The sequence below is a fragment of the Lepisosteus oculatus genome, chromosome 13 (assembly GCF_040954835.1).
Source record: "Lepisosteus oculatus isolate fLepOcu1 chromosome 13, fLepOcu1.hap2, whole genome shotgun sequence".
Classification (NCBI taxonomy): Eukaryota; Metazoa; Chordata; class Actinopteri; order Semionotiformes; family Lepisosteidae; genus Lepisosteus; species Lepisosteus oculatus.
The window spans coordinates 6,660,452-6,677,944 of record NC_090708.1 but is presented as its reverse complement, the minus strand read 5'-3'; the positions used below and the strand labels follow the sequence as shown (position 1 = coordinate 6,677,944).

The 17,493-nt window shown below is 38.2% G+C and overlaps 2 protein-coding genes across 3 annotated transcripts in view; both read right to left on the bottom strand.

The window, feature by feature from the left end:
- Positions 1-705, bottom strand: part of dock10 (dedicator of cytokinesis 10) — a 103,455-nt gene extending 102,750 nt beyond the window's left edge. Inside the window, exon 1 of the mRNA XM_015360997.2 lies at positions 298-705. Within this exon, the coding sequence (XP_015216483.1) occupies positions 298-405 (108 nt within the window). The 5' untranslated portion in view covers positions 406-705. The remainder of the gene's footprint in view (positions 1-297) is intronic.
- Positions 706-6,900: 6,195 nt separating this feature from the next.
- LOC107079114 (uncharacterized) overlaps positions 6,901-17,493 on the bottom strand; it is a 79,214-nt gene continuing 68,621 nt past the window's right edge. For both annotated transcript variants that reach the window (XM_015361021.2, XM_015361022.2), the window contains exons 6-10: positions 14,065-14,110; positions 11,940-12,008; positions 9,324-9,430; positions 8,050-8,219; positions 6,901-7,303 (exon numbers count right to left, since the gene is read on the bottom strand). In XM_015361021.2, coding sequence (XP_015216507.1) covers positions 7,007-7,303; positions 8,050-8,219; positions 9,324-9,430; positions 11,940-12,008; positions 14,065-14,110 — 689 coding nt within the window. In that variant the 3' untranslated portion in view covers positions 6,901-7,006. The remainder of the gene's footprint in view (positions 7,304-8,049; positions 8,220-9,323; positions 9,431-11,939; positions 12,009-14,064; positions 14,111-17,493) is intronic.

Sequence of the window (17,493 nt, the reverse complement as noted above, 5' to 3'; positions counted from 1 at the left end):
AAGATACATTGAAACGAGAAAAGTCACACGCACTGTGCCTAAGGCAGCAGGCTTCTGTAACAGTATTAGAGCGATTCAATGAACATCTCACTTCCAGCGGGCTGGCTGCATCTTCAGCATCCCAGTAAAAGCTTTAAGCTTCAAGTTCTCCCAGCCGCGCAGCTGTAATGGAGCGACTGGCTATCCCGTAGTCAAAAGACCGAAGGGAAAATGAAGGCTCAGCACAAATCAAAAGCCGAAATACATAGCGCAGCACATCTGCACTAATGCCAAATCCACGATCCTTTTTCCACTCACCGTGACATTGGAGTGTCTGACAGCGTGTGACGCGGTCTGCCTGATTTCAGCCGCTGTCCCCGGCTTCAGCAGGTTCTTGGTAAATCTCCGGGTCGACTCCGCTGCCATTTCTTCATCAGTACGGTACTCGGGATGGTCTGTTGAAGATACCACCGATCTGCTTTCGCTTTTCACATTAAAAATGGCCCAGAAGCGCAGCGGTCCTCTCTGCAGCGCACACCACACAGTGATCTCTTCGACTTTATTGCTGGGTTTCCCTCCAGCTCGTGAGTCTCAGGAAGCGGAACTAATGCTCTATCTCTCGGTGTCTCTGTATCTCTGCAACTGCACCGAGCCGCGACGCCTTTTCATTTTGTTTCTCCTCAATGTCTGCGAAACAAATACGCGCACCAAGTGTTCGCGATGACTAATTTTTAGTTTTACCAATGAAAACCAAAATTATCAGATTCAATTGTAATACTTGGAAATGAAGTCTGTTGTTTTTTTTTTTTTAGAAAAGAGTCTAAATCTGTTTCTAATCTGATGCTGGGAACACAAATCTATGTATCTGTTTTATTTTTCTTTTGCGTATTTAATTTTACTTTTAACTTAAAACTCTTAGTGAGGCGTGATGCGGTGAAGAAAACCTACTGTAGTGTTAACAATGAAGTATATTTTATTATTCGGCGCCACCTCGTGGGCCATTATACTGTACGAGCTCTTGTTCTCTATTGCCTAGTGCCAGATGTAAAAAAAGCATCTGAAACCTTTAATTGATAATTGCTTTCCAACCGCCTGACTCAACCTTTACCACTGTCTGGAAATTGGTTACGCAGGAAAATCATAATTCTTACAATTCTCAGCAATAAAGACTGGGACAAGCTGAAACTCACGCTGGGGAGTGCAAACTGATGTGATTCCTCAAATACTGTACAACATGTGTCATCTAAGACTTCTGTGTTTTCACATGTGTGCTTCATCTGGCTTTAATTATCTAGATTATCTACATACATTGTTGATCTGCAGTGTTCTCGTATGCTTTATGCTTCCTTCTGGCAGTCTGAGAGTAACTATGTGGAGCACTGACTTTGAATTCAACATTGACTTCAACGCAGAATTAATGGTCTGTGGAGCCACCTAAAATAATTTCAATTCAAGATGCTCCTTTAAATGATGAGAAGACATGTGTGAATGCATTTGAGTGGGGAAACTACTGTTGTACCCTTGAGCAAGATACTTCACTCAGATTAATTTCTCTCGTTGCTGTCCCTCATTACTGCCCTCTCTCATTACTGTCTCACAGCACTGGGGCCCTGGATCCAATTCAGGACCTGGGGTGATATCTGCATTCTGTTTGCATGTTCTGCCTGTGTTTTTGTGGGTTTCCCCAGGGAGTTATGGTCTTCTCCCACAGTCTGAAGATGTACTGGTAGGTTCTGGGAAAATTGGCCCTGGTGTGAATGCGTGCATGCCTGTGTTCGTCCGGAGATGGACTGCTGTCCAGTCCCGGAGTGTAGCCATCCCTGCCAAAATAATCTCTGGCTCCCCTTGCGACCCTGAATTGGATCAAGCAGTTAGAAAATAATAATCTGACGGCAGACCAAATCTGTGTAAGTACGCCTATTAGTCTCTTTAGGTGATTGAAAAGCACCATCCCCCAAAAATAAATGAATCTGGTTCTTTCTTTTTGTTTTGTGCGTGCTCACCTGGTAATTCTGTTATGGTTTCCATTTTGAAAAAACGATTTTAAAAAACGTCTACTGTATGCATGGGTTTTTTTTTCTGTGTATTTACTATCCTTGTTGGTAACTTAAGGTTTTCTACCTCCTTTCTTCCTGTCAATTTTCATTTTGAGGTGAGTCTTAAAAGTACATTATTCTGAAAATGTTAGTTGAGTTCAAAGTTGAGCTCAGTAGTTAAATATGTGTTTCCTGACTCTTCTGTAATTTTTAAGGAATGCCATGATACTTACAGTATGTACTGTAGGACTGATAACTAATATTCATTAATCTCTTTGCAGGGATTAAGATGTCCCCACTCATTATTCCATTCTCTTCTCTTATACGACACTTACTTGAACACTGACAGGAGCCCTCTTTAACACTGGAACTTGCCAGGACAAAGTGCTGAACGGCACATTTTATGCCAAGACCTATTTGAAAGAATTCATGCACTTAGGGCATGTGAAAACTATATTTCCAGATGTTTTTTCTTTCCTCCCTTTTCTTTTTTGTTACAGCCAGAAAGATTGCGTTGTTCCTCAAGAGAGTGATATTAATCCAAAGACAGGATTGGCCGGCTTCTTTCACTTTCCACGATCAGCTCCGTGGCAAGAATTCTGTAAGCTGTACAGAGTCCCTTCAGAGAAATCAAGCATGCTAAATAAACAATCTTGGAATTTAGGCACTTTAAGTCCAATATGGACTTTTTTATAATGTGCTTCTTTAGAAAAAGACATGGAATATTTCATACATGTACTCTAGGTACTGTATACAGTATAGACATGTAAGCATATGTAACCACCTATTCTTATTTCCCACTGTATGTTTCTGGTTTTGTTTTTAGTTTTCCTCTTTGATTAATAATGAAACCACAAGGCGCAGCTTCACGGACTGGTCATGTAAACATGTTTATTGGAGGGGTCCAATGTTAAATTCATGGCGATACAGAAAACCTCTGCACGTATCCATTGACCAAATAATAACCCCAACACAATTTCTGGGGATCTAGCAGACTCAATGGGAGTGATTACACTGCTGGCAGTGCCAGGGTTCATGGTTCTACTGTCGTCTGATCCTGCTGAAAGATTTCTATGTCCCCACCCCCCTGCCCCAGCAAGAAAGAATGCCTCTGGGGCTTCTCTGGCCTATGCCTGGTTTAAAGAATGGGGTTGTATAAAAGTATGATTACTTATTTGGTCTCCATATACTCACAGCTGGAAAAACAATAAATGATTCCAAAGACTTACTATTGTCAAAGAACTTAACCGCTTACACATTTTCTCTCTTTACAGCAACCATCTAAATAAGACCCTTACATGATGGGATAAACCCGGTGAATAATGAAATACAAATTAATACACAATTACATGTCACAAATTTCCACATAAAATGAAATATCCATGTATTCTTTTAAACCTCCACAAAAAATCAGTTCACCCAGGAATCATCCAAAACATTCACATTATTTCTCTACATTCTATCATACAGTACACAGTTTTAGGCTTCATAGACAATTCAGGTCAGTCATTTACATCTATAAATCCTTTGGGATTTTTAGGGTGCCAATAATGTATCCTTAGATTCTCTCATTATCTTGTATGTACAAACAGCCACTTGATCTGGGCTTATTTAGTATTTCAATCCACAAATTAGATTGCCCAATGTCCCAGTTGCTATAACCACAGCAATCACATCCATCTGCCTAGTAGTACTTTCCTACACTGTATTTTTAAAACACTATTGCTTATTAAAGTAAACGAAAGCCTGCACAGACTCATCAGTCGTAATTATTACGTTTCGGACGAGAACTTAAATACTGTAATTCAGGTTTTCTTATATGAGAATGTGAAAAGAAGCTGTATTTGTATAAAACGTTAGAATTGAATTATTTGCAAATGTGACAGCAATAAACCTTTGGGTTACTAAAATATCCCATTTTGTAACCCACATGACACCTCAAATTATCTGGCAATTATAAAATCGTAAATAAAAATGTAAGATTTCACTGGACAGACACCAGACTCATGGCATATGGTTTGAACATTTGATTTTAACTACTGTATGCAGTAGACTCACTTTGCAAAGATATCAATCATATGATCACTGACTTTTTCAGGACATTTTCTTCAGAGGACTTATCTTTATTACAATGCTGACCAAAATTATTGACACATGGATATAATACTTACTACTACTAATAATAATATACTGTATGACTCAAAATCGGCCAATTTGAGAACTAGAACTATAAGGGCTGAATTTTGACAAACAGTACACAGTTCTTTTTACAGCAGGTTAACATAATACACGTCCTAGGTACATTACACTATGACCTCAAAGAAAAATCATTCACCATGTTTAGTAAATTTAAAAAGAGTTAAAAAGGAGCACACTTACAGAAATACGTGCAAGTGAACTGAAGGAAATATTCCTGTTAATTCTCACTGTTCATCTATCCATTATCAAACAGCTTTTATTCTTGATTAGGGTTAAGGCCAATCCGGGCCTGTCCCAGAATCAGGAGGTTAAAGACAGGGCTTCATCCTGAGCATGGAGTCAGACCATCACAAGGTGCACAACCATGGGGAGAATTTAGCACAGCTATCTCCAGCCTCGGTGCTGGAGAGCCTCCGATCCGCACGTTTTTATAGGTCCCCCAAATCACCTGTTATTTAAAGATTATGAACACTTATTTAAGCAATCGATGAATTAAGCAAGTCATGTACCAATGAAGGAAACTCAAGGGCTGAAGGATATTCTAATTATGTTCCAAACGACTTCAAATTCACTTGATTGGACACACCACTTGTTTCATTGACCGTAGATAAATTGTTCCAGGCCTTTAGGAATTGTTCACAGCCTGATGTACTGGGGCTCCAGGTGGAAACCCCTGATTCAGAGACATAGATTAATATTTGGAAAGTGGGAGAAAGGAGAAGCACCTGGCAAAGCCCTGGAATCACACCCAGGTCCAAGAGCTGCGAGGTGCAGACCAGCCTGCTCCCATGTCGCCCCAATTATCTTTACATTACGCTGCCACTAGATGGCGCCATTGAAGCAAAAATAATCCACGAACTTCAAAATACGTAAATATAAAATACGTATTGACCGACCAAAGTACTTAAATTTGCTGTAAAACAATCACATGCAGGACGTTTGATTGGATTTTGTGTTGTGTACTTGGATGTGTTGTGGTGTTGCTAATTAATGCCTCTCATTCAGATATGAATATTAATTTATAGCTCTTCAGATGCTAAAAAACAACTGTCTGAAATACAGTTATCCACACATGTACAGTATATTGATTATAATGAAACTGGATTTTTCGGTTTTTATTAAACCAGTAATTGTTTTTCAAAATATGGTAATCATAAAACAAGAATTGTTCATTTTGCATATGTTTTGCAGTAACATTAAAAATCCATGCAAGTGGTGCTTTTAATTTAGATTAAAAAAATAAACTCTGGCAAAAAGGAAGAAACTAAGAGCAACTTACACAGAAGACCACTAAGCTGTAGATCTTTTTTTAAGATTAATGTTATTCATAATCATGTGTCTTAGCCTCTTGGGTCTGTGTTAGACCAATGCCTGTGATGTTGGCTGAAGTGTATGGTACTGAAAGTTCTTTCTATTTCTTTTCAATGATGTCATGATGAAAGACCTCCAGCAAAGAAAAAAAAATGTTCTTTACTTTCTCATGGGGAACCACAGATATTTATCATAGTGATTAACAATTAAAGAGTGTACCAGAAAATGGAAACCTCTTAATCTTGTGATTTCTGCAAGTGCCTCTGATATTAGAGGGATATCTTCAAGGTTTGTGGACTTGTTCCATTTAGCTAAAACAACTTACATGAGATGTTTTTCAGATCTGTTGCTTTTTACCGGAAGTTCAGAAAAATAGATCTACAATAAAAACGTGTAACTTGCATCGAAAGGAAACAGATATAATTTGCATTGGAAAAACTGAAGTTGTGTATTGAACAACACCCCTTTATTATTGCACTAATTAAAGTACATTTGCACCCTTGGTGTCATGCTTGTGTGAAAAAGTTAACACCTCTACTACAGACAATCGGTAGTTAGATAAGATCAATGTTACTTCTCTTAGAAGTCAGCAAAGACATATGGTGACTCGGTTTGGTTCAGCTTTACTGAAAAGCAACTAACTTTGACATACTGCATTACATTTCTAGGGAACAAGTAAAGGTTTATTCCATGCCTAAAAGAGAAGAAAGGAAACACGTTTCAGCCGTGGAGCTTTCTTCAGCTCTTTTCTTCACCCCAAGAAGGCTCCACAGCCGAAATGTTGTGTTTCTCTCCTTCTCTTTTCAGCATGGAATAAACCTTTCCTTGATCCCTTGCGGCCTGCGCATGCCGACGCAGCTCCCCACCTGAACTACTATTACATTTCTATCTGTAGCTCTTTGCATGATTCTAAAGGACTGAAAAGTCACAAAATGTTCTTGTGACATTGATCTGCCTATTTTCTTATTTTAAAACTTACCTACTGTACACATTCCACATCTATTCTAAGACACAGTTTACATACTAAAACATTTTTTTTCCAAATATTTTTAGGAATACTTCATCTTGGAAGGACTATAAATGCAATTTTAAGGTTTAAGGGGGGGGATGGCCTCTGGATGTCTCTGGTACTCTTAAAGGAAAGTACTTCAGCACCTGGGTTCATGCGTCTGAGGCCGTGGACTCTGAACACGTGTGGTATTTGTTGGTATTTCCGATCGTGTACTACAGTACGTGCCGAAAAAGAAGCACTGCTTTTTTAATGATTGGCCTATCTTCCCTATAAGCAGATACATAAAAAACAGGGAGACTTACAGTATGAAATGGAAAGCAAAGATGAAAAGAAACGAAGCAGATATCTGCTTGGACTGAGATGCTTGTTTTAACAGATTAGCATTTAATAAAACATACTTTAGTGATATCTGCCCCTTGTCCTTCCTGATGCTGCATGTAGTTTATTTGCTGTTGAATGATGCTGCAATTTAAATCTTACAGACTGCTCCTTGGCTTTCTGCCACTGAACTCCTCAAATGCGATTTTGAAGGCTTGATGGCTTTGACCAGCAAACCCGAAGAGTTACTATTCTGGCTTTGGGGAGGGGATGTGGATTTGATTTCTCCGTCACTCCTGTCCGCAGCCTTGTGACTGAACATTGTATCTTTCCATTTCTGAGCAGAAAGTGGTGTAATACCATCTCTGCAATGTCCTTTGAGATCATCGGATCTCCCCTTCACTTGGCCAGTGTTATGTTGCTCTTTTGCTGTTCTCATTGTGTCATTCTGGAAAAAAAAGTGGAGAAAAATTAAGAACATATCTCATGAGTTTTTTCAAAATTGTATACTAGCTGTCTTTGTGAAGTGACTGGAATATTGCTGTCCCATGGACACCACTGAACTCTGTAGCTGTTTCAAAGTCGCCATTGGCACCTTGCCTGGCTTTCCAGTTTGGAGGGACAGCCTGGTCCAGGTAGTGTCAGGTGCATTCCACTTCTGAATGATTGACTTAATAATGCTCATGCTGATATTAAGGAACTTTCCGGATCTTTGAACTGATTTTGTATCCTCTACTGATCTGTGCCTTTATTTAGCATCACCCCTGAGTGGAAATGTAAACGTCAAATAATCCTACTTCTGGACCTAACCTGCGCCCTCTGTGCCATTAATCATAATACCGGTTATGAAATCATAGAAGCAGAATTGTAAGTCAATAGATCGGCTGTGTCAGAGCAGACCCACTGTATGACATTAGTTACACAGAGCAGGACTGGACTTGGGGTGACACGTCCGTATTCTGTCACTCCCTGTATAATCAGACCCTCCAGGCTGAAACCCCTTGTTCTAGAGTTGTCATGGTTGTGGATACAAATGAAAGTCATGTATATGAGCAATAGAGCAAAACTAACAAAAAAGCTTCTTTTCTTTTATTGTTTTAGAGTTCCACTATTGGCTGCTAGACCCAGAGAGATGTACAGAATGTACAAACACGAGAGACCTGGGTCCGATTTTTATGCTAAAACCCCCGTTACCTGTTGCTCTTTCCTTTTTGTGTGTTTGATGGCTTTTGCTGGCACAGTACCCCAGGCACTCTTGACTGCCCCCTGGTGGCTGTTTGTGTGCTCGGCAGTAATGCCCCTGCCTTCTTCTCTGTTGCCCTGACACATCTTTGCTCTGTGGCTCCTCAGGGCATGTGCTTTGTCTACATCATAAACAGGACCAAAGGTTCTAAATCAAATTCTAAAGCAAGTCCATTTCAAACTTAAACAAACATATTCAGCCTGTTAGTGTTTCTGTTCTCGTGTATGGAGGTCTGAGCCATCACACTTTTTTAATCAAACCCTGGTGAGATGGAGATCTGTAAATCAAAACCATTGACTCGGTCACTTTGAGGCCTTGTGGAAATGTGTTGCATATCTGTGGATTTTTAAGGTAAAAGGTTCCACTTCATTTCCTTTTGAGACAGATTTTAATTTACAAGGTAAGAAATGGATATGCTTATGTGAATGTAACGTTGGAGTTTGTAGCCAAGAGAATCAAAGAAGCCAAAATGTAGTTTCTGTACAAGACCCTGACAGTCCAGATACTCTTTTGGCAAGAAGAGATAAAATATGTGGTGTGTATCAAACATATACTGAAGGAACAGCAGCCTTAACATTTGAAATTGAACTACAGTATCTAGAGCCATCTGTTAAATTCCAGTTTGTTTCTTAAGACTTGGTAATGAAATTACGATGATGTATGCTTTTGTTCAGAAGAGTTGCATATTATATGTACATTTAGCAAGTTGCTGTGGTAATGTATAAAACAGTAATGTCTATTTTGACATATGGAGTGCATTTCGTTTTGTATATTTTCTTAATAAGAACTTTTCACTTTAGGTTTGTCATTAAAGCCCTCCTTGTTCAGACAAGGTTATGAATTGATAATACGCTTAGATATGGCTGATGATACAGATTCAGTCCTTTCTTTCGCTGGACAATTTACTTTTCTTTAAACCTTAGAATTGGACCTCAACCTTTCATAATGAACTATATGTATATATATAGTTCAAATATTTATGTATGTGTTCATATATATATAATATGCTTTCTAGTTTTATTTTATTGTACTTCCCCAATATAAATATTTGCAAATACAACTTCTAGGCCAGGAATAATGGTCACATATTTAAATAAACAATAATAACATGGCCATTAAAGTCCCTCTGGCGCCTTCTAGTGGAACAAATATTAATAGGCTCAAATGTCTTGTTTTTGTAGTCAAAGAGTAGCATGAAATCAGTAAATTTACAGGTACGGATTACCATGTTTTTTGGGCGTTTCACTTTGGGTTAGAAAAGCACAGTTTGGATAACTCCGAGAGAGGTATACACCATACTTTTCAACAGCAACAGAGTCCATGTATCTTTCTCTGTAAATGAGATATGAAAAGCAATACAATCACTAAAAAATGTTTTCATTGAGTAAATACAAGGCTGTCAGAATAAGCTATGGTGAAAGTAATGCAATTAGCAATCCATATATTATTACATACAAAAATAAAAGATATTATATCCTTTTTTGATCGGTGTGAAAAAGAAAATGTCAAAAATTATGGGAGTTGATTAATAAAAAAGTAATTTCATATGAAGTGTCCATCAATGCATTTAACCAATTTCTCTTTTTCGTTCTTTTTTGGTTGGTAGATACACCCCTGCTTTAATAAATATATACCATGAATACATCAACCAGAGGGGAATATGCAAACAGAAAATTTCCAGAAATCATTAATAAATGTTTAATTTAATTTTTTTTTTGTTAATATAGTCTAAATAAATACCAGGAAACTCCTCATCTTGCATTTTTAAGACTTTATTTTGTTTAGAAATCGGTAAAAACAGCCTTTGAATAATCCAACATTCTTTTTTTTTTTAAATTAGCCTTAACTACAAAGTAATTGCTGGCAAATTGATTGCACACAGCCACAATACAGAACCTGTCAATGAAGCCTTTTCATGTTCAGAAACACTGTACTCCATGATAGGTCAATGTGAAATTCAAACAAAAAGGTGAATTCTGTTCAATACTCATGGCCTAAGGACTGCAGAAATTTCCATATTTTAGAAATGAATCCTACAGGGAAAAGAACATTAAACTGTAGCATAGGTCTTTTTCAGCAGTGTGATAATGCAGGAGATGTCTCAAACAATATTAACTGTGCTTCAAATATACACACATATTCAAACGAAGTAATGAATTTAGATTATGTTCCTTCCTGGTCTCAGACGTATTTAAAAATGTTAGCGTGTTAATTAGCAATGCCTTTAAGTGTGTACAACGTTGAAAATGTTAATTTACTTATTCCAGTTATGTACCATTTAGATATCCTAGTGTGGCTTGGGGTTTAAATTGTATTTATTAGTTCCAGAGTAACCTAGGGTGCATACAGAGAATATGAAGAACACCATTCGCATTCTGAAATGCATGAAATGGTTTGCACTAGGTAACATATCAACTCAGAAATTGAATCTGTTGGTGTACAATATCTATTGAACTAATATTTTTTTTTAATTCTTTCAATTCGGCAAGTCCCTTTCTAGCACCGCAAGGCTCGGGAACAGGTAGAGAAGGCTTTTGTAGACACTGTACACATCTGTGTGACACATTTCTCTCTCACTCCCGAGTCTGCAGTAAATCTGTTTGCTTTGGCACAGTAAACCTGGGACACGCTTACAGACGCAGTACCCATTAAAGAGCGAAATTCACAAAATGTCTCTATAAAAGCAAGCTATCAAAATTCTTCCTGCAGACCAAAAGGAAAAAAAAAATAGCAGAACATACATCATTCTTGCCACTCCAGAGGTGTGACCCAAGTACTGCAAACCGACGCCAGCAGGCCGATGATAGTCACGTAACAAGCTCGCTGTTGTTATCTGTGACAACAGGTACAGGCCACAGGAAGCCACACCTCAAGCACAAAGTTTTCAACACCTGGTGGAGTGTGAATCAGGGACTGGGGATAGCTGCCAGATGTCACATTGGCTGATGCCAGGAGGAAATGGCCCGAAAGCTGGAGCTATTGGCTAGTAACAGGGTGGTCAGCCAGAACTCAAGCAGTCATGTGTGCCCCTGACATTCGCAAACAAAAATAGAAAGAGAGTCATGAGATCATAACTCTGCTCCAGTCGTACAGCCCGCTGAGCAGGAGCTTCTCGACCAGCACCAGCCCCCAAGAACTGCGCTAAGTGTGTCTGGAAAGGGCTTCAGTCTGGGTATTCTTTCAGTGTGCTGTGTCTACTTATTTGATGTCACTGTGTCTTTCCATGTCTTGCCATGAATGTATATATACAATATATAAAAACACCTTGTATATGTACTGTATATGTATACTTTACATATACTGTAGTTGCTAGTAAGTATATAGTATTAAATTTGCACCAGGTTCATGTGGATTATTTTAATCACTTCTCTTTGGGTCACAAAAGTATTGTCATTCAGCACAGATACAGTAATACCACTGACGTGCTCAACAATGTTATTAAATCTAGAATTCAGTTGTGAGGTTTTACCCAGAAGAGTTGCAAATAGTTCAATTCAATGATGTGGAGCATCAGTACATTTTGACGCTGACTAATGTGACACTTTTCTGTTGAGCAGCAGAGTCATTTTAAAGAGTAACCCCGAACCATCTCAAAAGTCTTCATTTTTCATGCCAAATTAGCACCGGATCATACATGCAAATGGACTTTCAAAAGCACATTTAAGTCAATTACAAGGGACAAAAAGAAAAAAGCTGATGGACACCGAGAGCATGAAGTGTTGGCCAAGACATGAAATTCCCCATCGTGTTAACAACAATGACTGTGTGGATGTGTTGCTTCAGTTTCTACGCAGAATGCGTGGATAGTCATCTAGAGTCTGGAGATGGCCTTGTGACTGACCTATTATACCGCGCTCCAATCAGAAAAGAATGGACATCCTCTCCCACAGAGGTGCACGCACGCTGCAGCCTGGGGTGAGAGAGAAAAGATAAAAGGCTGCAATGAGGTCTAGATTTGCTTTGCCATGACAGCTGCATATTAATCTAAAGAATTTCTGACAAATCAAAAAGACTTTTTTTTCAGCCAAATATACCCCTAGAGCCCTAATCATAAAGCAAGGGTATAAACTTGAAACAAGATTGATTTAGTCTTTAAGGGATGGTTTCTTTGAAACATTACCAACTGCAGTTGCTTTTTTGGTTTTTAATACTTCGACAAACTTGAGCCATATTGTGACAGATAAAGTACTAACATGGCAACTTCAAACTAATTTTGTAATTGAGAGATGAAACAGCAGTATTTCCACACTCTCGATGCTGCCGTTTAATTTCTGTGAATATTAAACAGACCCCTGCTTCCCCTATGAGTGCTGTCTTAGCCAGCAGGATACTAAGTTACCTAGTCTTAAACTCCTCTATGGTGTAACCCATCTTGACAGGCCTTTTACTGGGTTACCGGTGTTTCTGATCAGTTGAAACGTGAATATTTATTTTAGCACATGCAGAAATAGAAATAATAAAGCAAACTGGGAAGAAAGGAGTGAAAACATACCCAACTACAGTATGAATAACTAAGTCTTTCACAAATCACAAAAATTGGGAGATGATGAATGTCTACATTTGAAATCGTGTTCTAATTTTGAACATTAATTACTTTTTTTACAGCTCTTGCTAGGATATTAATCTTTAAATGTGCTGTCCTCTTCAGCTGCTATTTTGTAATGACAGCAACCAGATTTGAAAACAGCAATATGCTGAGAAATAAGCTTCCATTCAGAACACGAGAATCCAAAGTGAATCAATATTGGAATTGTTTTCAATCTAGCTCATTGAATTTTGTGACAAATGAAAATGTGATCTTTCTTCAGTCGTCATCAATTAATCCATGCCTCTGTTTAGCTACAGGTTTCTGTGGAGTGTCTTCATATTGGAGTGTTGATCTCTTTAAAAACCCAGCAGTGATGACCAGCTGGTATGAAAGGGTCAAATCATACAAAAATCATCACAGTGTCGATAAAGACCCTCACTTGACAGGTTTTCTTTGATCTCTTCTGGATGGCACTGAAGGCAGTGCTTTTTGGAAATAAAAAAAACAGCTTTAACACAGTCATCTATTATTAACTGAATGCTGTTTAGTAAAACCTTATCTGTGTGCCAACAGTTTGTATCACATTCTTCAGTTGTGTTGTTGCATGTTAGCTACAGTACCATTCTAACCCTAAAAGATACTTCAGCTTGTCTGGAGCATTTTCTTGAAAATTAAAAAGTTCTTGAGCTTAAAGTGAAAAATTAAGTGCTGTATACAGTATGCGCTAATATAACATTAAACATGAAAACATATGTTGATTACATTATCGTGAAGTCCCTCTGAAGAACTGCACTTGTATCTGTTGTTATAAAGCTCCAGCTACTGTATTTAATTTCTCTTGATTTGTGTTTTAGAGGTTTTATTGTTGTACTGTATAAAGTGACATCATTTTCTAATTTTGTCTGGAGACATTGAGAGGTAGTCAAATAGTCAGACCTCACATGCATTCCACACCCAGTCAAACACTTTAGAAAAGAATTATATTTTTGTTAACTGCTTCCTTCTCGTTTTGGTCACAATTTCTTTTGCTTCTAATTATTGAGATTAAAATAAAACAAACCTCTCAGTCAAATTCTTATCTCAGCACTTTTTCTTTTTCAACTTCCTTAAGTAAGGCACTACAGACTATTCAACAAACTGGCTATAATAGGCTACAGCAGCATTTAGTCAAATAAACACCGCCAGGCACGCACAACATTAGTCAGGCTAAGGATAGATCATCTATAGCGTATACAGTTGAAACTGTACACAAAATTAATTGGTTTATGTGCCAAGGAAAACACTCTAATCAGTTGGTTTCCTCTCATTAAAAGTTAATTAGTTTGACATAAGTTTCCTGCATAAGAAAGTATTGGCCACTTAGCACTCATTAGGGAAAGAAAAATATCACACCACAAGCTTCTTAGAAATAGAGAGAAAAATAAAAATCAGCACATACTCCTTCAGATTCAGAGGTAGTCTACTGGAAGAGCACTTCTTTGGAGCTAAAAAAAAGAAGATCTGATTAATTATCATTTTCAGCAATCGTCTCTTTGACTTCAGTTTTACCAAAGTTAATACAAAGTAAATACTTTGAGAATAAAAATATAATTTAGTAACACCAACATATTAAATTCTATAAAGGGCTAAAAACATGATCTATTTTGATCTAGTAGATGTTTACTACATCCAGAAATTAATCCTCAATAATATGGATAAATAAGAGTGCATAGTAATTTGTGCAAATAGTCTCTTCATGTTCTGCTAATGAAATACTTTACTTTTCCCATAGTGGCTTTGGAAAGATTATTTTAAAAAGTAAATATTTATAGTTTTGAATTTGAAAGGACACATTTTTGTGTATGAACTAATCATTTGAACTAGGTGATCCACATCCCAGCAGAAATAAAAGAAGTAAACTATGGTGGTTTTGTACTTTTAAAAATCTATTTAAAGAAAGCTTTACATTTAAAGAAAATGAATAGTATGTCCTGAAAAAAGCCCATCTTTATTTCTTTTATATTTTAGTTAAATTATCCAAAACAATTCAGACCATATTTAGAAGAGAAAAACATGCTTGATACTTGTGTAATATTTAAGTCTTCATTCTGAAAAGAGGCGAAAAGTCATTTTCAGTGGATATAACCTGCAAAGAGCACAATAAAGTGAAAGGCATTGATCTAAACACCTTGACTTTGGCCTTGATAGCAAACCCTCCTCAGACAGCATCTACAGATGGGAAAAAAATCATTTGACCTTGAACAGCAATTTTATTCTTCCTGCATAAGGAACTTAAAACAAAGTTTTCGTTGTAACCCCTGATAATTTTGATGTTCAGCTCACTATAAACACAATCAATAACTTTCCTCCAAATGAACAACTGCATAAAAAAACATTTCACTGCTCGCAGCTCTCTACATCTGTCGAGCTCGATTGAATTTCCTTTTCTTAATGAATCATGAAGTTTGACTTAAACGCTAATAACACTGTTTGGAAAAGGAAAATGTAAGTTTGTTTTCCTTTAATTAAGTACAAGATTCCTGACCTTCATCCTTGAAGGTTTTCACTTGCTAATGTTAGAAAACCAAGGAACCATTTAGTTAAAGCAAATGGGGGACATTAATTAATAGGTGGGCGTAAGACAAATACTGCAGAGACACAAATGTGAACAGTACAGGAAATGTAAGCACCCCCAAACTTAAATTAAATACAATGATAGGAAATGGCAACTAGAAACAAGGATTAGGTAACGTAAGTGAAATTTGTGTGCCTGGTAACTGCAGTGAACTTTTAAGCAGTGGAAATGAGAAATCAGTCACTTGTCCAGACTACTTTATTTCCTCTGGTTATTTATAATGATGCAAGGAGCAGTCACCATCGAACGTGCATGAAATACTGTGACATTTTCTGTCTGCACAAAGAGAAAAGGGAAGGTGCTGGGGGGAGCTCTGCATTTTCTACTACAATAGGCTCCTCAACGAGAAGCTTTCTGTAGTCAATATCAAGACTCTCACCTCAAATTACTGACCTTTACTGTTTAGTCCACACTGAGATCAGGGCAAGCAAAACTATCAATCTTTTTTGTTGCAGAAGAAAAAAAAAGCTGGTTATGAAATGTCAAAAAAGGGCATTTCAGATCCAACAACTCCTACACTGCATGTGTAAAACCACCTACCCCTTTTTTTCTCCATTCCAATAAAAAAAAAGTGGCAGTCAAGAGTTTCTTTTAAGGCATCTGGTTTCATTTGACCCCAAATTACTACGTGGGATGCTCAAATATGAGGAGCAATCCTATAGGCGTTAGTGGTTTCATGTTTTTTTCTTTTTAAATTTTTATTATTATAATTATTAACTTGCAGAAAATAGATGGAAAGGAGGTTGATATAAGGTTGGATGTTATTAGGAACACTTTGCTGCTGGGAAGGCATGACTGAAAAAGTTGTTTTTTTCCCATTAGATTAAGAAAAAGTCTCTCATAAGAATGCTGTGTCAAAAGGATTAGGCCTATGTTATATTTTTAAATACTTCTGGCAGTGCTAATTCCTGACATATGAAAATGAGCTTGACATGGATATTAGACAAGAAAAGTTTCCTGTGGGCAAATGGCCTATCTCATTCATTTGCAATGGAATGGGCAATTTGCTCACAGTTTGCCCACTGGGAAACTAAGGAGCTGTAGAGGTATAAAACAACATCTTGCAGGAAATCAAGTCAGTATAAGCACCACAACACCCGCTACCCTGACCTTGTGCATCATGCAAGACCAAAGGTGTCATGATCATAAACCCCTCCTCTTAAGGCTGCTCCAGCCCTTCCTTGTTTGATACTCATCTCCCACACCTGCCTCCGGTTCCTGCCCCGCGTGCTATAAAAGCCAGACATTGCTACCAGTCTGGGCTCAGCTTTGGAAGATGGACGCCTGGAAGCCAGCCTACCCGCCTACCCTCCTCCTACCCTGCTCCAGGAGCAACTCGACGGCACAGGCTTCATCATGGCGTTCTGACCTTCTGAGTCCGGGATTAGGGGGCGTCTGGTCCCGTTACCCCCTTTTATTCCCCCGACCCTCTGCCGGATCCCGCTCCGGTTTTTAACTCTGTTTGTCTGTCAGGATGGATTACCCGGTCTTGGACATTTGCTATGGATTTGCCTCGGACTCCCTTGGACTGTTTGCCTCAGCCACACCTCCCCCCGAACACCAGTGCACCATGGACACGCCCCCTGTTTTCCTTCCAGCCCCCCTGCATGCCTTTATCCCCATGTTTTCCTCACTCCCCCCCCCCCCGATTGTGCTGTCTGCATAGGGTCCTGAAAGAACGCTTCGTGACAAAAGGAAGACATTCATGCAAAAAGCTGATATTCATGCCACCACAGTAACAGGAAGAGTTGGTGGAAAACAGGGACAATGTCAGTATTGTTGGGTTAGCGGCTTTATTAAAGGATATAAGAATGTAAGCAGAGAACAGCATATTTCTGAGACTGTGGGAAGCCATACAAATTTGAATATTTATTGGTAGATTGGATCCAAAGCTTTGCTCAAATCGTACAACTCAATGGCAAAACCAGTTCAATGAAAACACCCCTATTCTACAAAAAGAGAAAAGTGGCATTACCTAATCATTGTGTGCTCCAGCAGCAACAACAACTGGTTCACTAATCTATCCAAACTAAAGCCTAGTAAGATTTCAGTCAATACTGTGAGTCGGACAAGATGGCTTAAGTGACTGAGACATGACCTCAGTTTTGTCCTATTTTGAACTTGTACTGTATAAAATGTTTTAATCCACCCTATTCATCATGTTCCCCATTTGTGCTGTGCAAATGATACAGTTGACATGGAAATAATTATCTATAGAAGACTCATTGTTTAAGACTATTGAAGGTTTCTCAT